Source organism: Nothobranchius furzeri, chromosome 12 (assembly GCF_043380555.1).
Source record: "Nothobranchius furzeri strain GRZ-AD chromosome 12, NfurGRZ-RIMD1, whole genome shotgun sequence".
Classification (NCBI taxonomy): domain Eukaryota; kingdom Metazoa; phylum Chordata; class Actinopteri; order Cyprinodontiformes; family Nothobranchiidae; genus Nothobranchius; species Nothobranchius furzeri.
The window spans coordinates 13,159,986-13,187,815 of NC_091752.1; the positions used below are offsets into that span (position 1 = coordinate 13,159,986).

At 45.7% G+C, this 27,830-nt stretch overlaps 2 protein-coding genes across 20 annotated transcripts in view; both read left to right on the forward strand.

The window, feature by feature from the left end:
• Nucleotides 1-20,574, forward strand: part of LOC107375783 (kinase non-catalytic C-lobe domain-containing protein 1) — a 116,896-nt gene extending 96,322 nt beyond the window's left edge. For 4 of the 16 annotated variants that reach the window (XM_070542275.1, XM_070542277.1, XM_070542282.1 and 1 more), the window contains 5 exons: nucleotides 544-605; nucleotides 695-853; nucleotides 1,217-1,294; nucleotides 1,429-1,513; nucleotides 16,741-19,116. In XM_070542275.1, the coding sequence (XP_070398376.1) occupies nucleotides 544-605; nucleotides 695-853; nucleotides 1,217-1,294; nucleotides 1,429-1,513; nucleotides 16,741-17,129 (773 nt within the window). In that variant the 3' untranslated portion in view covers nucleotides 17,130-19,116. Of the gene's footprint in view, nucleotides 1-543; nucleotides 606-694; nucleotides 854-1,216; nucleotides 1,295-1,428; nucleotides 1,514-9,648; nucleotides 12,667-14,161; nucleotides 14,249-16,740; nucleotides 19,117-19,544 lie in introns of those variants that run through there. The other 12 variants (XM_070542281.1, XR_011515655.1, XM_070542276.1 and 9 more) reach the window with 12 other exon arrangements.
• A 94-nt stretch (nucleotides 20,575-20,668) lies between these two features.
• On the forward strand, nucleotides 20,669-22,833 carry LOC139062070 (kinase non-catalytic C-lobe domain-containing protein 1-like). Of its 4 annotated transcripts, XR_011515660.1 has the most exons (4): nucleotides 20,669-21,390; nucleotides 21,517-21,704; nucleotides 21,880-21,939; nucleotides 22,694-22,745. XR_011515660.1 is itself a non-coding variant. In XM_070542292.1 (3 exons), exons 1-2 carry the CDS (start codon nucleotides 21,199-21,201, stop codon nucleotides 21,685-21,687), a joined length of 363 nt encoding a protein of 120 aa, XP_070398393.1. In that variant the 5' UTR covers nucleotides 20,669-21,198; the 3' UTR covers nucleotides 21,688-21,704; nucleotides 21,880-22,833. The 4 variants fall into 4 exon arrangements, 3 of the variants coding, with proteins under 3 accessions (XP_070398393.1, XP_070398394.1, XP_070398392.1); XM_070542292.1 differs by having other exon boundaries at nucleotides 21,880-22,833; XM_070542293.1 differs by having other exon boundaries at nucleotides 20,669-20,866; nucleotides 21,251-21,390; nucleotides 21,517-22,833.
• Nucleotides 22,834-27,830: the final 4,997 nt, after the last annotated feature.

The window sequence follows — 27,830 nt, forward strand, 5'->3', positions numbered from 1 at the left end:
GTGGTTTCAGGCAACTCACGCTCAAAACATTAAGGCTCAGGTCCACTCGTCTCCTCCAAAGGGCCTTTCCTCTTTTCCCTCTGGGTAAGGAGATGGAGAAACGTCTTCCACTACAAATGACTGCGCAGAGTCATAAAAGCTAGCGTTGTCTTTCTAGCCATGTGTCTTTGCCACTAACGCAGTTCTGACCTCTCTGTCAGCCAGGCAACGCCTACTAGTGGTGCATCTTTTAAAATGAAATGTGGGTGGAGTAAGACTCTGAGGCAGGCTTGACAACCACTTTAAACTGTGACAATGACGGTTAAAGTGAAACTAACAGATTTTAAAGCTCTTGGTATCTGTGAGCCTGCCACTGATGAAAGTGCTTTACTGGCCCAGTTGGAGCACTGCCAATGTAGAACGGTAGACCATAGATGAACAATGGAGACAGAGCCGATCTAGCGTTCTGGTGCTGATCAATGATCAATGACCTATAATATTGGTACATACGTTATTCCACTTACACTGTTTTGGACTTGTTATTCTATTCTGTCATTTTTGCAGAAACTCTAGATGACTTTTATCTTGCACCTGAGTATCAAGAACATGGGATTGTAACGGAGAAGGTGTGTCCGACCAAACTGCTCCCAAATGAGCTAATTTTTACTTCCATCTGTAGTTTTATCTTCACCTTCTCTTCTTTCTGCCTGCTCAGGTGTGTGTTTACGGGGTAGCTGCTATCCTCTGGACCACAGCCAAGTTTGATCTATCTCCCAATCAAAAACTGGCATTACCTCGCAAAATGAAGAGGCTTCTCCTGGAGATGGCTAAGAAGACACCCATAGAGAGACCGACCATCGTAATGGCTAAAAAAGTATAGTTGGGATTCATATTTTGATATTGAATTGGAGCCAGGTCTAGATATAGATCATTAGGTTTACCGTGAATGTGTCATAACATGGTTTTACACATGCACAAGTTTGCTGATCCCACTCATATAATTATCTGTCAGCTTGTCCGTCTAGCTATCTAGACAAATACATCCATGCAGACATGGATATCTAGGTTTATATATCTATGTTTACATCACCTTTAGTTAATGTATTTAGTCATGGATACCTGCTCCTCACCAGCAATTTTTATTCACTAGGTTAACAGATTTTAAACAAATGATCTATTTTAAATTATTTTTACATTTGTCTTAAGTGACCTGGGTCGTTATGCTAATTGTTTCCAGAGCTGTCTTGACAATCTGTCACATCAGGGAATGAGTGCTGAGCTTGTCTGGACTGACCTCATCAGCAGAATTCACCCGGTAACCATTCCTGCTCACTTACATTCACACGGTTGGGTTTTAATTAGTCTGTAGGTTCCAGACTAGACCAGGATTTTCTTTAACGCATTTAGAAAGTAAATCGGTTCTTCACCAGTTACTTTTGTTTTTCTCAGCCAGCCTTGAACTCCGGTGAGGTTGAAGATTGTAGCACAACTGAAGTTCACCTCTGTCCGTGTGAAGAACATGCACCAAACAGCGGTAAGACGACCTTATTATCAGTAACCAACAATATCTCTAATACTTCTATTGATGACCATTGTTACAAGCCATCTTCCAAGGCTAGCCTAACTCTTTAACAGATGTTACGTCTCAGGGTTGACTTGTATTTCAATATTGTATTGTATTTGTGCGTGGGTGTGATATTCAGCCGCTCTTTAAACTGCCTGCACACTGTAGGAGCTAATTAGCAGTCACCAATAACCTAGACTGATTCTGGCAAAACCAACTTTATGCAGCTTAAGGGAGACTCAGTTTACTCACAGTCCATGTCCATGAAGCTTATGTACACTTCAGGTTAAGACCCTTGCCAGCTGTTCCTTTTATGCTGAGGAGACAACTGACATCACCTGTAGCCTAGGATGGAGGAAACACTTATATCAATACCTCAGGATGGCATTTACAACCAGCATCTCACCTTTGCTCAGTTACCGACAGGAGGAGACCCCACTCGTAAATCCTTTTTTCGTTCCACGAATCCGAGGAACTAGGTTTTATTTCACACAGATGAAAAAAGTATAATAATCCAAACTAAACCCCAACAAAGCAGGTTAAAAAGTAAAACAACTCTTTGGCAATAAACCGAGTTATAGCAAAGTTGAGCTGAATAAGCTCTCCAAAAATGGCACTAGGTCAGATTATCACAGACAAAAAGCTCAAAGCAAAAGCTTCCTTCTTTCCATCTCTGTACCTGTCAGGTTCGATTGGCTGAGCTTAAGTGTAGCGGAGGTTGCTTGTAGTGTAACTGCGTGACCCAGACACGGAGTGGCTAGCGTTGGGTTAAACAGAGCATGCGGCTTTGATCTGGTAACGGCGGCGTTGCGCTCGGAAAAAGCCTAGACTGAGCAGCAGTTCCGAATAAATAAGGAAGCTGACTTACTGGTGGTAGACAGTGTGGAAAGATCCCTTTCCTGGTTTGAAGGCTGGTAAGCCTGAGAACTCGGGTCGTTGTCTGGTATGAACGATGACTGAGTGATGAATGAGCGGTGGCACTTCCGTAAATAGAGTCGGCGTGATGACGTTGACGAGCCACGCTGTTGATGGGAATGCTGGGAAGTGTAGTAGTTTGCCAGTTGGGTCCGTAGGGGGTGGTCAGGAGGAGGAGTTCGTGACAGGACTCCACCCGCGAGGGACGGCTCCCGAAGTCCCAGGACGGCGGGCCCAGAGATCAGTCAGCAGGGCCGGGTCGAGAAATGAGCGAGCGGGTTCCCAAGAACGCTCCTCCGGACCATAACCCTCCCAGTCCACCAGGTACTGCCAACCACTTCCCCGGCGGCGGGCATCCAGAATCCTGCATAAACACGATCCTCATCCACACAGCGGGGCGGAGGCACCCGGGCCGGAGGAGGGTGGAGAGGAGAGGAGACCACCGGCTTAAGCTGGGAGACATGGAAGACTGGGTGAATCCTGAGAGTGGCTGGAAGGCGCAGCCGGTAAGTGACCGGATTGATGACCCTAAGGACAGGGAAGGGACCCAGGAAGCGGGGAGCGAGCTTCCGGGAGCCCGCCGGCATCTTCGGATTGGTGGAAGAGAGCCACGCCTGGTCGCCAGGCCGGAAGACGGGGCCAGGCCGGTGGCGGCGGTGATGCTGACGGGAGTACTCCGTGTTGGTCTGGGTGATGGCCACACGGGCCTGGATCCAGGCGAGCCAACAGCGGCTGACCAGAGTCTGAGCAGCAGGAACCTCCACCTCAGATACCTGGTGGCTGAACAGAGGGCGCTGGTACCCATAACATGTCTCGAAGGGATACAGGCCCGTGGCAGAGAAGGTCTGGAGGTTGTGGGACAGTTCCGCTCACAGGAGGTATCGGGGCCAGGTGGACGGCTGGGACGAGGCAAAGCAGCGTAAGTAACGTCCAAGCTGCTGGTTGGCTCTTTCCGTCTGATCGTTAGTCTGCGGATGGTACCCGGAGGATAGACTGGTTGAAGCACCGACCAGACAACAGAAGGCCCTCCAGAAGCGCAAGATGAACTGGGGTCCTCGGTCGGATACCACGTCCTGGGGGAAACCATGGAGCCGCACCACCTGTTCAAGGAGCAGTTTGGCCGTTCTCTTGGCAGTGGGGAGTACAGCCAGGGCCACTAGATGCACGGCCTTTGAGAACCGGTAAGTGATGGTGAGGATAGTGTCCAGGTGATCGACAGCAGGCAGTCCCGTGACAAAATCCAGACTGATGTGCGACCACGCCCGCTTGGGCATGGGGAGCGGTTGCAAGTCCCCGGCGCCAGGTTGGTTGGAGGACTTGGACCGAGCACATACATCACATGCAGCAGTGAACTTGCGTACGTCCTTCCTCATAGAAGGCCACCATATAGCCTGGCAGAGGAACTGGAGGGTGCGGGCTTGGCCTCGATGTCCAGCGAGCCGTGAACAATGCCCCCACATCAGTGCCTCCCGTCGGCAGGCGGTCGGAACGTAGAGGCGGTTCCGGGGAGTCTCTGGGGGTGCCAGATCAGCAGGGAGAGCAGCCCGGATGGATTGCTCCAGAGGCCATTGGAGGGAGGCCAAGAAGCGTTGGGATGACAGGATGGTCAGAGGCTCCGGAGGGCTTGTATCCTGTGAGAAACGCAGAGAGAGAGCGTCCGCCTTGAGGTTCTTGGAGCCGGGTCGGTAGGCGATGTGGAAATTGTAAGGCTCGAAAAAGAGGGTCCACCGAGCCTGGCGAGGATTGAGTTGACGGGCAGTCTGAAGGTGTATTAGGTTCTGATGGTCCGTCCAGATGAGGAAAGGGTCAGTGGTACCCAAGAGACACTGCCGCCACTCCTCCAGAGCCCATTTTATCGCCAGCAGTTCTCGGTCGCCGACCCCATAGTTCTGCTGTGTAGGGGAGAACCTCCTGGAAAAGTAAGTGCAGGGGTGGAGTTTGGAGTCCGACCCTCGTTGCGAGAGGACAGCTCCCGCTCCCACCTCGGAGGCATCCACTTCCACGATGAAGGGCCGGGTCAGATCCGGGTGGAGGAGGATGGGTCCACTCACAAAGCGATGGACCAGATCATGGAAGGCACGGGTAGCCTCCGGGGTAAGACGGAAAGGGCGAGGCTGGTTGGTAGCTGTGGTAAGGGAGGTTAGAGGTGCTGCGAGGGAACTGAAGTTGCGTATGAACCTGCGGTAGAAAATTGAGAAGCCCAGAAAACTGCACCTGTTTCAGGGTGGTGGGTAGTGGCCACTATCCCACTGCCTGAACCTTCTGGGGATCCATCCTCAGGCCCCGGGAGGAGATGGTAAAACCCAGGAAGGAGGTGGACTCCTGGTGAAAGGCACACTTTTCCAGTTTGCAATATAGATTGTGGTCCAGGTGACGGGACAGAACGGCCCGAACATGCCGGATGTGTTCTTCGGCCGTGTGAGAGTATATGAGTATGTCATCCAGATATACGAAAACCCAGTGGCCCAACATGTCTCTCAGTACATCTGTGATGAATCGTTGGAAAACCGCGGGGCTATTGCAGAGGCCAAAAGGCATAACTAGGTACTCATAGTGGCCGGTTGCTGTGATGAAGGCGGTCTTCCACTCCTCCCCCTCCTTGATGCAGATCAGGTTATAAGCACTGCGCAGGTCCAGTATGGATGACGAGGGCAGCTTGGGTGATGGCGTCCAGAGCGGTACCCATGAGAGGAAGAGGGTGACTATCCCGGATCATTATCTTATTCAACCCCCGGTAGTCAATACAGGGCCGGAGACCCCCCTCCTTCTTCTTCACAAAAAAAAACCCTGCAGCACCGGGGGATGTGGAGTGGCGGATGAACCCCTTCTGGAGGGCCTCGGTTATGTAGGAGTCCATTGCCCGGGTCTCCGCCGGGGAGGGAGAGTATAGACGAGCCCGGGGCGGGGTGGTACCGGGCTGGAGCCTAATCTCCAGGTCATAAGGCCGATGAGGGGGTAATCTGGTAGTGGGTTCCTTGGCAAAGACCTGAGCGAGGTCGTGGTACTGTGGAGGAATGAGTGTCAGGTCTACATCCCTGGGAGGTGTTTATCGAGTCCGGGGTGCAGGGGAACTACAGTGGGACTGGCAATCCACGCCCCAGGCCATGACCTTACTGGTGGACCAGGATATGTGAGGCTCATGGCGGCAGAACCAGGAGTGACCCAGGATGGGGGAGTAGCCGGGGCCTGAATGACCAGGAAGTGAAGGGTCTCCAGGTGTTGATTGATGGTCATGTGGAGGTCTTGGGTTTGGTGGGTGAGAGGATATGACATGAGCGGACGGCCGTCCACTGATGTGACAGGAATGGGTCGGTCTAGAGTGGTAAGGGGTATCTTGAGCTGGGTGACCAGTCCCTGGTCGATGAAACATTCAGCGGCACCGGTGTCGAGAAGCGCCTCCAGTCGGGCCGGACCTTAGTCCAGTAGGAGGGAGACCGGGAGGGTGGTGCGATGTGGGACTGGAAAAGTGGAGACTCCGGGCGGGACAGCCCCTACTCCGACCCGGAGGGACTGTTTTCCGGTCGTCTTGGGCACGTGCCACGGTGGTGGCCCAAATCCCCACAGTAGGTGCATCGTCCTTCCTGGTAACGCCGCACCCATTCCTCAGAGGGAAGATGTCCCAGCTGCATGGGTTCCTCCGTCGGTTGGCTGCCCTGTCAACGGGGTGACATTCTGTTGTGAACGGGAGCCGACATGGCGCTCGGTCGGTTAAGGATGCAGCGGTCCAATTAGAGGGCCAGGCCCACCGCCAGGTCCAGGGAGGTTGGGGCCTCATGTCCGATCATGCCCTCACGTATTCGGGGGGACAACCCCCCCAGGTAAACGGCCTTCAGGGCAGCGTCGTCCCAAGTCAACCGAGCAGCCGTGGTCCGGAAGCTGGAGGTGTAATGGGCCACCGTCTGGAAGCGCTGACGGAGTTGAAGCAGTCGGGTCTCATCCGCGACCTCGCTGCTGGGATGAACAAACGCCTTCTTCATCTCCTTCACAAAGGTCTCATAACTGTTGCAGACAGGAGACTTCTGGTTATAAAGAGCCGCCACCCATTCACCGGCCCGAGCCGTCAGCAGGGAGGTCAGCAGGGCGACGCGAGAACAGGACGTGGGGTAGCGCGCAGGCTGGCACTCAAACGTCATTGCCAGGGTGGCCAGAATGCCTTCCGGGGAGCCCCTGGTCCCATCCCACTTGTCTGGGAGACTGAGACGTGGTTCCATGTTGTCAGTAACGGCTGAGGCCTGTCGTTGGAGGGCAGTGGAGAGCTGGACAACTAGCTCGGTAAGAGACTCGAGCTTAGAGGCTTGGCGATCTGCTACGACACAAAGCTGGGTCATGTCTGTCATCTGTCGATCTACAAGGGTGCGAAGTTGAGCCACTTCTGCACGTAGGTGAGCGAACTCCGCCGGGTCAACCTTAGACTCAGTCATCCTGTCAGGTTTGATTGGCTGAGCTGAAGTGTAGCAGAGGTTGCTTGTAGCGTAACTGCGTGACCCAGACGCGGAGTGGCTAGCATTGGGTTAAACAGAGCACGCAGCTTTGATCTGGGAACGGCGGCGCAGCGCTCGGAAAGAGCCGAGACTGAGCAGCAGTTCCGAATAAATAAGGAAGCTGACTTACTGGTGGTAGACAGTGGAAAGATCCCTTTCCTGGTTTGAGGGCTGGTAAGCCTGAGAACTTGGGTCGATGTCTGGTATGAACGATGACTGAGTGATGAATGAGCGGCAGCACTTCCGTAAATAGAGTCAGCGTGATGACGTCGACGAGCCACGCCGGTGATGGGAATGCTGGGAAGTGTAGTAGTCCGCCAGTTGGGTCCGTAGGGGGTGGTCAGGAGGAGGAGTTCGTGACAGTACCTCACAAACTCTTCCCATTAAAAGGCCCTCTTCCAGACCCAGTAGCTCCTTTTTATTTACTGTCACCCCTCCCTCACAGTCATTTCTTTGTTTGCTGATTCTGACTTCAGATTTCCTGGTCACGTGTTCCTCTTCTTCTTTTTACTTCTCCAATGGCCCCGAAGAGACCATAAATATTGGATGTCATGATGTCCCCTTTTCTTCTCCCAGTCTTCATCTGTTCACTTGTTTCTTCTTCTCTGCATGCTGTTGACATTAGCCCAACTTTGCCCCTCCTTCTTGCTTGTCAGGGGGAGCAATTTTATCGATTCTAAAAGTCTATGTCTTGTTTGGATAAACCATTAGCTGGTGCACCTGGACTTTCTCCAGAAAGAGCCTCCTTACCTCCTCCACTTCTCTGGAGGTCAAAAAGGTTACCACAGAACCGTGAAACCGAAACAGCTCGGTGAAGGCAACTAGCAATTTACGACTTCAGGGGTGATAAGAGACAAGGCTATTGGGACACACACAGATAGACCTTGGGGAGCCTAGAATTGATTTGACATAATGAGAGACATAATCCAGACTTAATTCCATACATTAACAAGTCTGATTATGCTCCATACAACAACCATCATGCAGAATACTGTACTTTAACTTTTACTGTAAAAAGTCTCACTTAAACGTTCTTTGAATGTACAGAAGTGATCAGACTTTTACACTCTCATCATCATTCTGACCTTTCAAAACTGTTTTTGTTCTAGTCTTGAATGTACTGGCTTCTGGCTGGCGAAATATGGCTTATGCCTAGCTTATATATAGATACTGTCTGGCTTATGGGGCAGCAGTAACTCAGGAGGTAGAGTGGGTTACCGCCAGTGTACTCTGCTGTCTGTGTTGGTGGTGGTCAGAGGGGCTGAGTGCAGCCTCACCTCTGTCAGACTGCCCCAGGGGGCCTATGGCTAAGGATGGAAAGTGAAAGCTTTGAGTGCCTAGAAAAGTTATTGTTAGGTAATTTTTATTGATCTCGTATTACCTCAAAGAAAGTTCAAAACGCACAGAGGGATTAGATTGATAATCTGGTAAATTGTAATCAACCGACAACAAACAACACTCAAATACTTTGCAAAGGGTGAGAGAATGCAACACACCAGAGTCAAGGCTATTTCCTCTCACAACTCAGGCAAGTCCTGGAGAGTCAATTTATTTGGGAACACACACACACAAAGTTAAAAATAAGCACACACACAAATTCTTTACAGACAGTCAACCGAGAGAAGAACACATTGGTCTGGCTTTTTAGCCTTCTCAGGAACTGCTAATCATAATAAAAAGTACTCAAGCGAGGACAGCCATCCTGCAACAATTTAAATGTAAAAAAGAGTGATGAACTCTGTTTGAAAGAACAACCCCAGACCTATTATTAAAATCAGTTTTTATCTATCAATCCTCCCTGCTTCAAACGAACTTCATCTTAAACAACCGTCATTAACAACTGACCTACGATTAAGATGTTACACAGTCTGGAGAGTTTAATAAACCTAACAATCCTCCCTGTGGAAACATAGGTCATCTTCTATGAGTAGCAGAATAAAATAACAACAAAACTACGATTAAGGTAAACTGTTTGTAATACAAGAATCAACCTCTAACACACCAAAAAATCACAAAATATTTAGTGATCCTCAAAAAAGGCTGTAAAATAAGCAACAACCTGTAATAAATTGGATGAGTATAAAAATGATGAAAGATGATTAATTTTAAGACGATTATAACAATGAATACACTGATTAAGAGAAAAATATGCTGATAAAAAATAAAGGATAATAAAATCATCTGAGCTGATAACCAGGACATCAATCAACAATGGTTACAGGACCTGCATTGTAGAAACCATAATGAAAACAGTCTTATTAGGGGAAAATATGAACTAAAGCTTTATCAGGCAAAACATGAACTAAGGCATCTTTCATGAGCCTGTAAACCATTCTTTTACCTCAAACATGGCTTAAACACAGCTTAAAACTAAGTAAATCATGAACAAACATTGTCACAAATGCCAATACCAATTTCTTTTTGACAGCCAATCTATGAAGCATGGGAAGCGTCAGGGGGCTTTAGCAGCTCTAACTGGGGCAGAGTCGAGGGTCAAAGGGCTTATCAGTAGGGATTTATGTGGGACTGCAGTGAGGGGCAGAGCAATGAAGATCACGTTGGGATGGTGTTGCACTTTCATCAAGATGATACGGAAGAGTCCTGGTGGTGGGGGCCGTCGATGTGAGGGGTTTGGTTTTTATTGGTAGAAAAGGGCAAAAGGTCATAACAGACCCAGACTTTCTTACTTCAGCTCGAATGTCCTCGTAGGGACGTCATCCTCAGGCGATGTGAGGCGGGTGGCTGGGAGCCAATCTGCACTTTAGGCCACACCAGTTGTGTGGCAGGAGAGAGAGCCATCCTGAGCAAAAGGTGTGTGTCAGCAACTTTGATGATGTTATAGCAACATGGGATCCTGTGACGGTTGGGACGGTGAGTCGGTGTCTTTTTGGTCAGGGAGCCATGAAACCAGACGGGAGATTTGGGGTGCTGGATCTTGACATCGTTGGAGGCAGGTCACCAGTTGTCGATTCCGTTGTTCCCCCAACTGCTGCTGTCTCCACTTGTCCCGTCAGGTGCTGTGGAGCGGTTCCAGGGTAGAGTGCGACCACCAAACATCAGCAGCGGTGTAAGATGGATGGACCCTGCAAGCTTAAGGCAGATTGTTTACTTATCTGCCATCCTCGGTGAGCTCGCATGAGGATGGTTCAGTCGTGGTGGCCCCGCTCAGCATTTCTGCAGCAGTGGGAGGGATGAGATGAGTGACCTTGATGCACCATCTGGTAGCGGCACATGCATCAGGACCCCAATCTCCTTGGTTTCACGGCCTGTAGCGAGAAAGCACAAAAGAGTCTGTGAGATCACTGTGGAATTTGACTTGTCTTCAGCAATGACCACCCAATATTCTTTCTAATCAGTCCAATCGGGACCCCCAGTGGGGCTGAAATTCACCAGAACCTGACCACCACAGTCCACACGGTATCATCCTAAGCTAAAGTCAATACCACACACACATGTGAGGTCAGCATACAAACAGGACAAAGAAGGCTGGGCCCCCTCGAGATACAGAGGTTCAAAATACTGAGATGGACAGAAAATGCCCTGAGACATTCTTTTATGAGTTAAAAAGAACTATGAAATACAAACAAAAACCTAGCATGGCGTTTCCCCTGAACGCAACTGTTTGAACAACAAAAGACAGAATAATAAAAATAAATTCAATGTCATATCAAAAGACCTGAATAAGCTAACCCATTAGTGAGCTAGAATTATACCTCTGTTTTATCAATAAACCACATCAAAGCATATGCATTAACTCATGTTCCATTATATATTAAATTAACTTACACCAATAATTTAAATAACCCATCAATGGTTGACAAGACTCATTTAACAGGAAGTCTCTAAAGTTGTGAAAGATCCTAACACCTTTTTGTAAGAACAGCAAGTCAAATTATTAAGGCCAGAAATCCCAACTGGATAAGAATTCTGCTTATGGCAGGAAAACCAAGAAACGAAAACAAAATCACAAGTCAGGATGTCCGTAATTGTTTAAAGATCAGGCGACTTAGGGTCAAACCAAAACATGTAAACACCAGTCACAGAAAACGTTAACATATATCGACCTAGGACTGCATAAACTCAAACAACATGATTTAGTCATAACATAAAACCATGAGATAAGAAAAACTGTCTCCGCAAAAGAAAAGAACAGTTTTAACCATGAACCCTGGATAGGGTAGGACATTTATTTTCTAACATTCTGGAACCACTGTGTTTGCTTCAGAGTGGACGAATGGCTAAAATAACAAAGAAAAATCTAGCTCTCACAACCCCTAAACCGTCATATAATAGTAATCTAAACGCATGTATCTAACCCTTGCTGCCTGGCTTATTCAAAACAAGCAAAAGGTTAAAAAAGAAAACGGCAGTCCACTCTTACGGTAGCAGTGCTAAAACAAAACTTCACTAAGCAGAACTAATAACCAGAAGATAGTTGAGGCTGTTAATTGTTTGTTTGGTATAAACCATGATTGTACTGCGTCGTATAGTACCAGTACCACGACCAAAGAAAATAATGAAACAGAATATGATCAGAAGGCCCCACTGTAAAATTTAACAATAAGTCTCATCACTCCAAAGAAAATGACAAAGATCAAAATTAAACCACTTCTTTGAAAAGCTATCTAATTAGTCAAAACAGTAAAAGAAAACGGGTAAAAGAGTTCGTGATATTTGGCTCGGGTGTTTAGACTGCCAATGTAAACATTTGGCTGAGAACCTTCATGAGCTGAGCTGAAGTTCACATTCCAGAAAGGAACAGGTTTACCAAGTGTAAAATAGAGACCATCTTGAGACAAAGTCGCATTTTTAATCTTAATCCAGTAGCAAAAGGTGTACTCGAATGCAGATTAGCCACCTCACAGCTAATCTGTTCCCATAAGAAACGGGGTCTGGTAAAACCAGAGTTGTGTTAGAAGGAATACATCCTATTTAAATCAAATTAAAGTTACAAAGGTCCTTTGTAAATTAATTTACAAAGGCTGGTTCAGTTAAAGGGGTAAAAGAGTTTGTCATTTTAAAATGGCAGTAAGGCACTTTCTTCTCAGCTCTTCAATCTTATTGAGCAGAAGCTATTCGTGAGGCTATTTACAACAATCTAGAACATAAAAATTATAATTTTATAATGATCTTTCTTATAATTCTATAGCTTAGGGTAAATCCAGCAGAAAGGTGAAATGTGTAAAGGGGGTGGGTTATCTCTGCATTACGGGGAATGTACTGTCTGCACTAAGTAGCAAGATCTAAAAACTGCATCATCTGCTCTTTAGTCAGGGGTGTTAGGGTATTCAACATGGTTTCCTGTCTTCCTGACTGGATCTGCCTTTACCTGTGTGTCCCAAATATATAACTGCGTGTGTCCCAAATGCCGGACTGAGAATTTCTATCCACTGTAGATTCTTTTTACTGACTTTTTTCCCTGTTAGGTGAATATATTGCAATAAGGCGTGAGAGTCTGTGAGGCAAAACTCTGCACCGTCAGATGCAATCAAACCATCATCCACGTAAACAAGGATTTTAGAGAATTGGCTGAACATTGAAAGTCAGCGAGACAATTATTGATTGCTTGGGTAATAGTGGGATTTTGTAAGTTGAGCTTAAAATTTTGTAGATGAAAGCAAACCAAAAATAAATGGTGAGTCAGCATGAACAGAAACACTGAAAAGGGTATTGTTTAAATAATTGTTTAATTCTGGGCCTAAACTGGGAGTTTGGTTAGATCTGCACGGGAAAGATAGAGTTCACAAAGGGCCTTTAGACCAAAACATTTCAGGGATCTAGTTTAATTGGAGGGGCAATCGCGTGAGATGTGACCTTGACCTTCACAGATCCAGCAAACGGGCTGCTGTGATCGGGTCTGTGAATTGTACCACTGCCTCTGCCTCCATTTAGAATTCTTCCTCTTATTTCCCTGCTGATAATAAATAGCTTCTCCCTTTTTGTCAGAGGGGCTTTGTGGGGCTGATTGTGTGTGTGTGTGTGTGTGTGGGGGGGGGGGGGGGGGGCTTTTTATTTTTTCCCTGGATGACCTTCTCTGCATATCTGGCGTATAACAATTCTTCAACATTGCAGGTTTCCCAGAGAATGTAGTGAGTTTTGATTTTTTTCAGCAATTGCAGGCAGGAAACCTTTCAACAAATCAGCACATAACAGCCGGACATAAGGTCCATCTTTATCAGCGTCGGGTGTGAGGGTACTACGGAGGTTAAATTGTTTTTGATATCTGGCACGGAAATCATCTACGGACTCATCGGTCTTTTGTTTAATAGTTGTTAACTGGGTTAAGTTAGGAGTTTCCAAAATGTCAAACTGGGGTTTTAAGTCTCCAGCCAGTTGTCCAGTCACGGGAGGTTTGAGAAGGCTCGCTTGAGCCAGCTGGTCTAATCCTTGGCCAATTAAGCGGTGGGAGTGAATCACCTCCATCATATCTGAGACCCACTTCTCTGACTTATCCAGGTTTAAACGGGTGCATCCATTCAGCCGGCGGAGCTGAAGGAGTTAGTTTTCTTAAGACGGATACATCTTTCCCTGCTTCACCTTCTTTTCCCTCCTTTTCCTCCTATATATATGTATACGTATATGTATATATATATATATATATATATATATATATATACATACATATATATATGTATGTATGTATGTATGTATATATATATATATATATATATATATATATATATATATATATATATATATATATACATATAAATATGTATGTATGTATGTTGTATGTATGTATGTATATATATATATATATATATATATATATATATATATATATATGTATCTCTCTCTCTATATATATATATATATATATATATATATTAGGGGTGGGCCGTTATCGGCGTTAACGCGCTGCGGCCAAGCCAGACTCTTATCGCGCGATAAAAAAAATGACGCCGTTAATCTATTCTCAAAGTTGGGTTGGGATCTGGGTCTATACTAAGTAAGCTATGATGACTTTCACAATGCGAGAATGGATACCTGGTAGGCGCGGATGTATACTCGGCGCGGATCATCGTACGTATGGACGGACGCCAGGCTCGCGGAGTTTAATGTTCCCCATGCATCCGAACAGTCACACTTTCGCCACCAGCAGCGCTTCTCCCTTCTTATCGTGCGGGACAAGTAAATAATTTATGTACTTTCATCAGAGTTTAATCCATAAATCCGACTTTCATTCTTTTTATTTTGTTTTGTTTACCTCCGACATTTCCAGCCGGGCTTTCCCCGGGCCACACTTCACCGTCCGCGGCCGAATCAGCGCTCGGATGTGAGAAAAGCGAGACAAGACTTTCTCAGACAGGTGCGGTTTCCAACTAAGTTTAGCTCTTTTAGCAGCTGTTTATTGTGATAAAGTGATAAATTGTTTCTACAGGTCATTGTTCATGTGGCATCGACTCAAATTCACCTGTAATAATAAACGTTTTACTCATAAATTTTTATATTTGTTTAGAAAAGTTGAGCTAGGATAACTCCCCTTGCCGTTTTCAGAGACAACAACAGCAACAGTTGGCTTCTGCTCATACAGGTGAGCTGTGGCATCATTTCCAGCTCTCGCTCCTATTCACCAGAGGCGATCCTACATGCAAACTAAAGGGGGGCATTGGAAGGGCACCCCAGCAATTTAACCCCCTCCCCAGGCCAGATAGTTTGTGTGTGTGTGTATGTATGTACAGTGGGGCAAAAAAGTATTTAGTCAGCCACCGATTGTGCAAGTTCTCCCACTTAAAATGATGACAGAAGTCAGTAATTTACATCATAGGTACACTTCAACTGCGAGAGACAGAATGTGAAAAAAAATCCATGAATTCACATGGCAGGATTTTTAAAGAATTTATTTGTAAATCAGGGTGGAAAATAAGTATTTGGTCACTTCAAACAAGGAAAATCTCTGGCTCTCACAGACCTGTAACATCTTCTTTAAGAAGCTTTTCTGTCCTCCACTCGTTACCTGTATTAAGGGCACCTGTTTGAACTCATTATCTGTATAAAAGACACCTGTCCACAGCCTCAAACAGTCAGACTCCAAACTCCACTATGGCCAAGACCAAAGAGCTTTCGAAGGACACCAGGAAAAGAATTGTAGACCTGCACCAGAATGGGAAGGGTGAATCTACAATAGGCAAGCAGCTTGGTGTGAAAAAATCAACTGTGGGAGCAATCATCAGAAAATGGGAGACATACAAGACCACTGATAATCTCCCTCGATCTGGGGCTCCACGCAAGATCTCATCCCGTGGGGTCAAAATGATCATGAGAACGGTGAGCTAGAATCCCAGAACCACACGGGGGGACCTGGTGAATGACCTGCAGAGAGCTGGGACCACAGTAACAAAGGTCACCATCAGTAACACACTACAACGGCAGGGAATCAGATCCTGCAGTGCCAGACGTGTTCCGCTGCTGAAGCCAGTGCATGTCCAGGCCCGTCTGAAGTTTGCCAGAGAGCACATGGATGATACAGCAGAGGATTGGGAGAATGTCATGTGGTCAGATGAAACCAAAGTAGAACTTTTTGGTATAAACTCAACTCGTCGTGTTTGCAGGAAGAAGAATACTGAGTTGCATCCCAAGAACACCATACCTACTGTGAAGCATGGGGGTGGGAACAGCATGCTTTGGGGCTGTTTTTCTGCTAAGGGGACAGGACGACTGACCCGTGTTAAGGACAGAATGAATTGGGCCATGTATCGTGAGATTCTGAGCCAAAACCTCCTTCCATCAGTGAGAGCTTTGAAGATGAAACGTGGCTGGGTCTTCCAACACGACAATGATCCCAAACACACCGCCCGGGCAACAAAGGAGTGGCTCCGTAAGAAGCATTTGAAAGTCCTTGAGTGCCTGAAACAGTTAATTTACCAAAATCTGCAGCTTTAATAAGAATGGCAAGCATTTCCGTTGCTATATGAAAAGTAAAGGGAAATTGGACATCCTTGTTTTATGCCGTTATTAATACTGAATCTTTGTGACGAGCCGTAAGGAAGACATTCTGAGCTGTTTGTATCTTTGCATTAAAATTTCATTACATTAATGAAGTTATTTTCAAAACCAGAGAGTTTAAGTGTTTGGAACATAAATTCATGTTTGTTCATATCAAATGCTTTGTAAACGTCTAAGAATGATACCTTCTTTCTGAATTAGGTAGTTATAGTCGATTAAGTCCAACACAAGACAAATATTATTGTGAATAGAGCGGCCTTTGAGAAATCCAGACTGAGTATCTGAGAGGACTTTAATCTTTTCTTTTCTTTTATTTATTTTTATGTGTCCTGTCTGGCTGTGAAGCAAGCAGAATTGATGTCTGAATGCTGGTGACAAGCCTTACAGATTTACTCTCAGGTGGAGCATCCAAGCGTCTGCTTTTAATGTCACGCCTGATACTTAAAACTTTATTGTTATTGTTGTTGAATGCTTTGTAATTCCGACAGACATGGAGACAGAGGTGAAAGAGAAAGGAAAAGAAAAGGTGGGGAGAGAGGAGGGGGGGGGGTCCACAAAAATAAACAACGAACAAGAGTCTGCTTCTAGACCTGCAGAAAAAACAAAAAAAGCAAAAGGACAAAAAAGGGACACAACAACAATACAACAAGATCTAGCTATCACTGCGTCAACTTGATGAAAAAATATATAATCAACATTGCTTAACTGAAGAATCACGATAATAAATCACAGTGCATTAAGTGCCCACCATAGTCTTAAGACCTGTGTTTAACGTGCCCAAGCCCATACTTTTGAGAGCACCATGTGAGCACCTGTGTGTGTACACGCGCTTGTTTATGTAAGGTTTATCTATAGGAGCGTCCAACAGAGAGTGTGAGGGACCACAGATTCGCCCCCCAAAGATGCGCAGGAGACGGGGGGAGCTCCAAGTCCCAGAGATCCAGGCGCTGCCCCAGAACACAGGAACCCCAAGGAGACTGCAACCAGAAAGGCCCCCGCCCCACTCAAGAGGCACAGAGGATCGCCCCGGAGGGCCACAACCAGCAGTCGGCAGAGTCCCAGGAGACATCAGCGGCAAGCCCACAGGCCCGCCCGCAGCCTCCCACCCCCTAGCCGGCCGAGCCCGGGACCCAGCGACCCAGGACCCAGGGGCGACCACCCCTGCCGAGGACCCAGCAGAGCCCAGGGACCCAGACCCCACCAGGCAGCCACCGGGATCTATCAGGCAGATGCCAAAATCTTAAACCCCCAGACCCGGTTGCCACGAACAGTCAGGCAGACCAAGGCACAACCCCCCACACCAGGTGTGGCAGGGGGAGGGGGGACGAAGATCTATATCATCAAAAGAAGTTCCAGGAGAGGGGAGGAGTCAAAGGTCCCACCTGACATATACAGTCATACACAAACACAGTCACACACTCCCTCCCTCATGCTCACACATGCACATACAACCCAAGACTTACAAAAATGCACACTGGACACCCACTCATGCTCCCCATACACACCCTATTCACTCTGGTCCCGGTACTGCTGCACATTGGGTACAACCATCACCGGTAACCAGAGCTTTACCCTTTCTGCTGGGGTACTGATGAGCAGGCTCCCCCGCCCAATGCTGAGCACAGAAACCTACCACCCCAGACCCCAACCAGACAGCCAGATCTCTCTCCTAGCCTCCAGCCCCAGGAAGCCAAGCAACAACAGAGGTGGCTAAGGCCCCTAGTCTCCCTCCGCCTGCTCCAATATAGTGTTGTGTGATCATGAGGTGTATTCCATGGCTGTGGTGAGTGGGCATTGCGGGCATCATCCGGCCTATGCCAGCTGATGCCACCGCACCACCCCACTTACACCCTCAGCCATCAGTGTCTAAGTGCGGTTTAATATTGGAAGTGGGCACCGGCACCCAGGAGGAGGCTGAGATATCCCCCTGCCAAATGCCGTTGAATGTGCTCACTCCCAAGGCCCTAAGTGTGTGTTTGTGTGGAATGTCGTCAGTGGAAGTGTATAAGGTGCAAATAAAATTGGGGGACAGGTTGCCACAGGAAAGCGGAAATGGGGTCCATACCCGCACTCCCTGACTTGCCCACCCCCAAGGTCCTATGTGTATGTTTGTGTGATGATGTGAGGGAGCAGGAGGAGAGAAATATGCGGGGATGGGGAGAAATGGCTGGTTGGGCTTAGCCCTCCAGGGAGCCAGCTCCCCTACTGGCCCCAATAGGCACCTCTGTTGTCAAACCGCCACCCAGGGCATGGAGACCTCAGCCCATCCTACCAGGGCCCAAAGCAGCAGCATTACAGAGCCCTACGGAGTCCGAGGGCACCAACCCAGCCCCACCCCAGCAGAATATCTATGCCCATCCCTGCATTTGCACAACTTCCAGAATATATAAGACATGGGACATCCAAGTAAGGTTGAGTCCTCCCCCTCCTGGACCTCCCCCTCCCCTGTGATGGAACGGTAGAGGAGCCAAGGTCTACCTGAGGCCCCTGAGCCCGGGCCAGGCACTGCTGCGTGTTCCTGCCTTCTTCCCGGCAGCACACTTGTCGGGACCCGACCTCCAAGGCCCCGCCCAGATCTCCACATGGGGCCGGCCACCCCCAAACCCCGAGCCCCGAGGATTTTAATCTAATACCAGAGATGTGGGTAATCATTGTTGAACAGTGATGAGTTCACTCTTTACCTGCTTCAGGAATAAGAGTAATCACCCTTGTTTCATAGTATGTGTGAGAGAGCCATTCTATATCAGCTCCTTAAACATTTCAAAAATTAATTTTCTATTAAGAATCCAAAAGTGTTTGTAAAAATTACTTGTGAGGCCATCACAGCCTGGGGCTTTACCATTAGCAGCTCTTCTATGGTAAAATCTTCCTCACATGCTTTAATCAGTTATAGGGGTTATAAGTGTTGAATGGGTTGAAAAAAAGTCTCATTTGATGTTTTGATGAGGAACAAGCTGTAAAACATGCTGTAAAAATGAAAAATTTCTTTACAGATTAATTTAGGGTCTGTACATAGTTGACCATTCATTTGCAAAGTATTTATAGCATTTTATTCTTGTCTTTTCTAATCTACAGAAATATGTAGTGCTTTTCTTACCCTCTTCTACCTGTTTGGCTTGAGATCTTAGATAAGCTCCTTTGGCTTTGTGGACATAAATGCCACCCAGAGGTTTGTAGAGTGTTATTTTTTTCGGCATTTGTCATCCTCATTAAATACAAGTTCTTGGATCATTTCTGTCTCATTTAGGTTTTTAATGGTGGCTATTAGCTCACTGTGTTTAATTGATATTTTGTGAACTTTGAACTTGAATAATTTCCATTATTCTGTATACGATTGAATACTTTCATCAGTAAGAGTGCTTTTTAGTTGTTCAATAATTTCTTATTAAAATAGTCATTGTGGAGTAGGGTTGAGTTAAATTTCCAGTAACCTTTATTATAAAATGTGTTAATTTGCGGTTTAATATTATGTAACATCAAACAGTCATCAGTTAGGGTGCAGCTGATATACCAGTGTCCACATTATGAAGCATAAAATCAGCAGAGATCAACCAGAAATCGATCTGAGACTTAGTCGAGCCATCAGGTTTAAACCAAGAACACGACTGATGTCATTTTTCAATATAAAAAATGAGCAGAAAGTAACTTTTACTTTGCAGACACACGCATCTGTCTGGCCACCAACCCAGAGAGCTCCGCACCAGACCTTGTTACCGTACAAGAAGACATCTTCAGCCAAGGCCTCATGCAGAAGAGACTCCTGCATCATTACTCTGAATTAAGTTCATCTTCATTAAAGTTCATCAGTAACTTTACAACTTACAGGTGGAAATAATCGAATGTGTTGAAAGAAAGAGATGCTTAACCCTTAAAGTGTTTGAATAATCTGTGCTTTAATCCATGATGTCTGTTCCTGTAATGATTATCTCAGATCTTTTCTACTCCAGATCAGTGTGTGTTGATTTGACAAGTTAATCTATCAGTATACATTATACACATTATAATAAGAGTATTATTAATGTTCAACATTTTGCTTCACATAGCTGTTAAAAAAAAATTCCGCTTCACAAAGTTAACCCATCTTTGGATCTGAGGGAAGGAGTGAATTCTCAGGTGTTTTGGTAATGCCTTCAAACGTGCTGAATTCTGATTTGTCCAAGTTTATAAGTAAGAGAGGTGATCCCGGTCCAGCCAAATTGGTGAGCAAGAATTTGGAACCATCCTCTCTTTTGACCTCAAGGTCAAAGTCTCTCTGCAACGCTTGTGGGTGATTTCAGGCACGACGGCTCTTATAAGAGCCACCCATCACCTCAGATAGACATTCTAGTCTGCAGACCCTCGTTGCATATCATAGCCGGTGAAAGCTGAATTCACAATGACTCTTTGGGTTCTCGTGGTCTCGACGTCTGATGACATCACCACTCGGGTCTCCGTTCCTTTGGACTGCTGGGAGTGACACAAGGGTATCTTAGACACTGCATACTGGCATTGGGTGGTTTTATAAATAAAGTTTAGCTTATCAAATCGTACAGCCAAATTAATGTTACAACCCAGACTCCACAAACTTTCTCAGATACTTAAGAAAGGTTTTGCTAAAACATCTAGCTTCCATTCCATCATTCCATTCATACCTGGTCATGTAATCATTAGTTAAGGAAAATAGAAATAAATTCATTTGTATTAACTAAACCTGACTGTCTGAATTAATGTGAAGTATGTTTACGGTCTCTGAATAAAACTGGCCGCTCTCCACAGCACACCGCCCAGCAGCTTGCCCTTCTGCAGCAGGTGTGTTCAGCCTTCTGGACTGGATGTCATAAACTGCTTCAACCACCAGAGGGAGACATGTCTCCATAAGTATGGAGCCAATGTTTGTCAACATGTGACTTGTTACACAGGAAATATGACAGGAATGCCATCCGGTTTGTTTCCTGAAATCCAGAAGGCAAAGAGTCAGGGTCAGCGCCCTGAGCCCGAACAGGTGAGTCTCGATGATGTCAAAGGGGCTTCTTCCCTTTGACAGAGATAAAAAAAAACTCAGATTCTGTTCTGCTTTAGTTGGGATTTAGAAGCTCTGGAGGACAAAGACATGGATTTCATTCATTAGTAAACTTAATGGTTCGTCATGACCCTCGTTTCCTCTACAGAAGAATCTTCAGGTTTCCATCAATTTGTGTGCAGGAATCACACTTTCCTTCATTTATGAGCAAAATGGGAATGGTCGGCTCTCAGCAGTGGGCTGGGACTGCTTTTTCACTCATCCAGTCACACTTGACCCTTGGCACCTATGTCACCTGATCACGCAGGTCCATCATGGAGGACAGCAACAGTGAAGTATGGAGTAGTATTTGTGTTCTCCCACCAGGAATGTATGGCAGCACCTCCCACCAGCAGAGAGCAGCAGTGCCCTTGAGGACACCATCAGACCCTCAGCAGCTCCTCGCGTACGCTGACCGGGTCTCCAACTGGATCTCTGCTGCAATCCTCACCTGTGATTCTGTCAAGGTGAGAGGAGACATAACTCTTGACTGAAGAGCTCATCTCCGATTGGTTCAAAAACATCTGCTGTATCCATGTAAAGCTGAAAGCTGTTTGAATCCAATCAGCATCTGTGACTCCTTCCTCCGGCAGACACAGGTTGCCTTGCTGACCAGGTATCTGTGCATGGGAAAGTTCTGCTATGAGGCGAGGAACTTTGCTTCAGCCATGCAGGTCCTCGGGGCGCTGGAGAACAGGGCGGTGAGGCAGCTTCCGGTGTGGAGCCTGAGTTTGTCTAAAAAAACAGGTTCCCTCCAGCTGTGATCACTTTACTTTCACAGGTATGGGAATATTTAGAATGCACTTGTGCAAATGAGGAACGTGTGAGGAGGGATCTCGGCATAAAGAGCAGAAACAACATTTTAGAATGAAAAGAAAATGTTGCTAAAAGAAAAGAAATCTACATTTTTATAGATCTGCTGTTCCTTCTAAATAAATGTATTTTCCTGCCATCAGACTTGGAAACATCTGGCTTCCAAGGTATTGGACATCCTGGAGGGGCTGCGAGTCGTTCAGGTGTGGAGGAGAGGCTGGTCTGGGTGATCCCACCAACCCTGAACCAGAGCTTCTTGTTTACAAATGAAGCAACATTTAACTTTGAATTCAAAACAAACAAGTCTAGAAAAACCAAAGGCAAGTTAGCAATCAAACCATACTAACCTTTACAACAAGGGTTCAAATGCAAACACAGAACATAACAGGATACTAATGGGTCCCCTGCTGCCACAGAACCAGTCTGAGGATGGACATTCTCCTCTGATCTCTTTTGATGTGGGTCTAACAGATGAGATCTGTGAATGTTAGACATATTCTGATGCCCAGAGCGTGCTGATCTTAGAACTAAGATACTTTAGTTATTGTGTGAGGACCCCAGCTCATCTCACCAAAGTGATGTCATCAAACCAAGGAGAAGAAAAATGTTTAGTGAGCTTCATCCTTGGACCAGGATGAAAGACGGAGCATTAAACATGGAGAACAACCACCTGCACTACAGGCTAATAAATCTATGTGGCACACTGGCTAAACTCACATCATTGGTTATTATTTACCGTGTGGTGCAGGCCTAAGGCAGAGCACCAGGAAGTAACTTTATAGCCCCGTTCAGGGACCCGTGAGCCGACCGGAAGGGGAGGAGCCTAAGGCTCGGTATAATACAGATGGGAACAAACAAATGCAGTTTCAGGATGTGGACTTTTACAGAAAATCCTTAAAGATTGTATCTGATCTTCACCGGCCCTGGTGAAGTTTTCCTCCTTACCGTTTGCTGCAGGAAGAGTGACGACGTGTGTCTGGAGGGGCAGCCAAGAAGGAGGAGGCCCATCCTGGCCGTGCACATCCAGCAGCTGGAGATCGGTGCTTTCACCCTCACTATGGTGTGTGTGTGTGTGTGTGTGTGTGTGTGTGTGTGTGTGTGTGTGTGTGTGTTTATCTTGAGCCTTTAGGATGAGCTCGCTCTGAATCCATTCATGACAAAGTCGTCCCAACTCACTAAGAGGACATATTTTCCTGTGTCCTTCCTCTTTCCAATATGGTTGACCAGATGCTGAGGTCACAACGAGTGGGGCTTGGACGGTAAGGGCACAGCTGTTGAATTTGGGTAGTTTGTGGGGGGGCAGTGTTGCTGCAGAAGGCACCTGTGGGAGGGGGTTTGATGTTTATGGCCAGCTGCTCGGAGGTGACTGCACGGGTGTAGCTAGATGATGAGGTCAGGAGACGGAGCAGAAAAGCAGAAGCACAGCTGGTTACCACGGAGATTGGGCTATCCCAGCATCCTCCACAGGAGGTCAGAAACTGGTGCTGGTGATTCTGTTAAGGAGAAAGACTTATCGTCATCGTTTCTTTACATTTTGTTCTCATTTCATGTTCCTGCCATTTCCCATTGGAAAATTTGAGTCAGGTCCGTGCCTTCCAGGAGGTTCAGTACCCATGCAGCCCACACTATGACCTTCAGGCCTACCTGTGTCTTCGCAACGCCCAGCTCGCCAACGCGAACATCCACCTATTGGAAGGTTGTATTGTTATCTGTTATGTGCCTCTTGTCGATTAATGAGCTGATGTCTGTTCGTGTGTATATTTGATGTATGTTTGTTTGTGTGATTATGTATTTGTGACAAAAACAAATAAAGCTTGTTAAAAAAAATTCCACAAAAGGAAAGAGAGGAGGAGCTGAGGGTGAGGCTGTAAGGCTGCGATCAACTGACGACAACGGGTCGAACTAGCTACAAGCTAACCTGAAGCTAACCCTGGCTAACCCAAAGCTAACGCGGAGGTGGGAGCTAAGCTAACGGATGTAGCTATCTAGCTACAACCTGAGCTAACTCTGTGGAACACCAGCGACCTGAAGCTCACACGAAGTTTAAGTGGAGGTTTGTGCTGCTTTTTCATGAAAAGTACCTTTCTGTGAATAAAAACGTATTAAATCGGTAAGTTTATAAGTTATTTCCGTAATGAAAATATATTTTGCTTTGAGCAAGTTTTCAATATTTTTAACGTACCGTATTTTCTGGACTATAAGTCACTCCGGAGTCGCCCCAGCCATAAAATGTATAATGAAGAAGAAAAAACATGTATAAGTCGCATTTTGGGGGGACATTTTGTTATTTTTCTACAAAATCTGAGACCAAGCATTTCACATTGCAAGACAAGTACCAGTAACAATAAGAATAATGCACCACAGCAGCGCGCCACGGTCTGCAGCAGAGGATGGCGGTGTTTGAAACCCTCCCAGCGGGACAGGGGAGCTCATTCCTGGGTCGGAGTCGGCCCGCAGCAGCGCGGTGTAGCCTACATAATTTGTTATATAAGTCGCTCCAGAGTATAAGTAGCAGGACCGGCCAGACTATGAAAAAAGTGCGATTTATAGACCGGAAAATACGGTCGTTATTAGTATTTGAGATAAATTAGCAGGCTAAATACATTTAATATATTTCCAAAACTTAATACTTGTTTGTATGTTGTACAGCCAAGTAGCCTTCATTCTGGACTCAGAATAAAATTCACCAAATCATAATCATACATTTCTACTGATCCAATCAGAATCTGACAGATCTGACAGAGCTGTGGTTTTGGATCAGTGAAAGTAATGTGTCATGTCTTTTAACGCTACATGAAATCAGTCCTGTTGGAACATTTAAAGTCATAGTACCTTTATATTCTATAGGATTATGATAAAGTAATTAATATTTTGATTTCACAGATTGGTCACATCTTATTTATTGACTAACACTTGGTTGGATTAGCTTTATTAAAATAGAGTTCTTTGATTAATTAAAAGGTGAGAGTCCATTCTTCATTCTTCTGTTGAGCTGAAAATAAGCAGGTTAGAAGCAAATGCATGAGACCTTGAGACCATCTCATGCAGACTAGTCCTGTGTCAGAGGAGGGGGAAAACAGTCATTTCATTTTGTTACAACTGTTATACCTAATGTGTTGTTGATGTAATTTATCTATAGCCATAACACTGTTGACAGCTCTGTTCTTCCTTCACAACCCAATGTTCCACTCACTCTGCAGGTTTTCTGGGCCCTTTTTATTATTTTACGTTTTTTTTTAAATGCACCGATACTTTGTGTCCTGTTATTTTATAAAATGTGATATAAAAAAATAAATGTTTTTGCTCAATTACTGGAATTTCTTTGGTTAAGACAAAAAGGAGGGAAGAATCATATGCCAAGTTGTTTCTACAACAGGCCCATTTTAAATCCAACAGTTTCTTAGCAGCCAATAGAAATGTGTTCTTTACTAACTTTACTTGGTTTGAAAATCTTACTAAAATAAACCTTAGAGGATGCCGTATTGCAAAATCCAATCATACTTGTTATGTATCCAAGTAAATATTAGCTTTGTAGATATTTGTAGATATTTTTTACAGATAGATATTTGTGTGCTAAAAAAACATAAACTGCAATAATTTATCATTCTTTATTGAAAAACAACACAATACAGGTATACAGAAAGTGTGGGAAATGGTAATGTGAAAGTATTGCTCTTTTAATGTAATACTATTTATCTCTAAAAAGAAAAACTCTAAAAATGTCCTGTACAGCAACATGACAGATGAATGGTGGTCTGTCTGTCAGAATGTGCTGAACAGATTTGCTCTATCAAGAGGAGCCTTTTGTGTATGAGTTTATGTTATTGTAATATTGGTTTGGGTTAGCAATCTGGAATAAAGAGGGTTGATAGAGGACAAACAAGTAAATAAGAGAGAAAACAAAAAAACAAACAAACTAGGAAACCAACATAAAAAACAGCAACCAGCTGCTGCACCTGTGAAGAAACATTTCTAAGAATCATCAAGAAAACGTGGGATGAACAACTATAAACATGTAAACCATGAACAACAAACATCAACAAGCATGTGTTCATGCGTGTGCTGGGATGGGAAGTGTGAAACCTCAAAGGATCAGGTGCACTCTGGAACCGCCCCAAGCACCAGGAAACCAGCAGCCACCACAGAGCACAGAACCAACTCAGACAGCCGAGCTCCTTGCTACAGAGAACTCAGCAAGGCCACATCCAGAACCAGACTGACACAGGTCATGGGCCACGGGACACAGGAATCACACAGCAATTCCACCTGAAACAGAATCATTAAAATTAGAATCAAATACAACTGTTGTTCAATATGACATGACTGCCATGATTATGAGACAGACTAAACAGACTTTTAGCCAGACTGAAAAATTTTTGCCAGAAAAAATATTTGTGCTGAAATCATTGAAAATATATAAATAAAAGTTTCCAAAGGTTATCCTAGGTCAAACCCCCCTTTCAAACACCAGTGTTTACCTGCAGTCACACACCTGGCATGAATGAGTGAGGCATCTGCATGGTAATTCAAATGGAATTTTAAAGAAGGCAACGGGACTTCTTTGGTTTCATGAATATAGGAGGGTCGATCTTATTGTAGCTGTATATTGTTGCTTGATGAGCAGAAACTGTCACCTGCAAAACACCTCCTCCCTACCTTCGTTTGCATCGTTAGCCTCTATTGTGTGGGAGTCGTTGTGTTGATTAGATGCAGAAAGGTGTGAAGTTGTGTTACTTTCTTGTAAATATGTGTATAGTGTTTCTTCTTCGTTCATGCATGAGTTACAGTTATTACATTTTTTCATATTATTGCTATATTATTATTATATTTCAGTAGGTACCTAAGTTAAGTTGCCCCCACCCCCCACCACCACCTTCTTCAAATCTAACAAAATTGGTGTCAAACATTTGTGCTGGTTTGTGCTGCATAAAAAATATAAGACCAAACACTTGAGTCTATCACCTTATTGGATAGGATATGAACCTTTTAATAATCAATTTTACTAACTAATTTCCATTTTATTAACAACAGGTTTATTTTCAGGCAAACAGGATAGACATATCCCTAGCCGTACAGCTCCGTTTTCAGTGGGTTACGCAGGCTGCAGGTTTCTTCAGGACATGAGTATCCCTCTGCCTGATGTTAGAACCCTGCACAGACAAATGCAGCCCATTAACTGGAACCAGGTGTGTTAGCAGGGGTGTGTGACATGCTCAGTTTGAAGGTTAAACATATGACAGAGATGGAAAGAGACATGTGTGCACACTGTAGATGAGTTGGCAATCACTCCAGGCGTGCATTACTCCATCACAGACCGAACTGGGTTTTGCCACCACCGTTGTTTCTGGTCAGCTCTCCGCTCAGTCACTTTGAAAACATGAAGATGGACACACAATACAGTTTTACCTTTAATGGTTACATAAGATTTTTGCTGGGGTGGGGCTGGGTTGGTGCCCTCAGACTCCGTGAGGCTCTGTAATGCTGCTGCTTTGGGCCCTCGCCAGATGGGCTGGGGCCTCCATGCCCTGGGTGACATTTTGACAACAGAGGTGCCTATTGGGGCCAGTGGGGGAGCTGGCTCCCTGTGGGGCTAAGCTCAACCAGCCATTCCTCCCCATCCCCACATATTTTTCTCCTCCTGCTCCCTCACATCACACAAACAGGCACATAGGACCTTGGGGGTGGACAAGTCAGGGATTGCGGATATGGACCCCATTTCCGCATTCCTGTGGCAACCTGCCCCCCATTTTTATTTGCACCTTAAACACTTCCACCAACGACATTCCACGCAAACACACACTTAGGGCCTTGGGAGTGAGCACATTCTACGGCAGTTGGCAGGGGGATTTCTCAGCCTCATCCCAAGTGCCGGTGCCCACTTCCAATTTTAAACTGCACTTAGACACCGAGGACTGTGGGTGCAAGTGGGGTGGTGTGATGGCATCAGCTGGCATAGGCCAGACAATGCCCGCACTGCCCGCTCACCACAGCCATGGAATACACCTCATCAACACACAACACTATATTGGATCAGGCGGAGGGAGACTAGGGGTCTTAGCACACCTATTTTGTCACTTGGCATCCTGGGGCTGGA

What these genes read in the sequence shown, in the direction of transcription:
- LOC139062070 (XM_070542291.1), top strand. Translation starts at nt 21,199, where the DNA reads ATGGAGGACAGCAACAGTGAAGTATGGAGTAGTATTTGTGTTCTCCCA. An exon ending in TCACCTGTGATTCTGTCAAG is followed by an intron (nt 21,391 to 21,516) that starts GTGAGAGGAGAC and finishes TTCCTCCGGCAG; the next exon opens with ACACAGGTTGCCTTGCTGAC.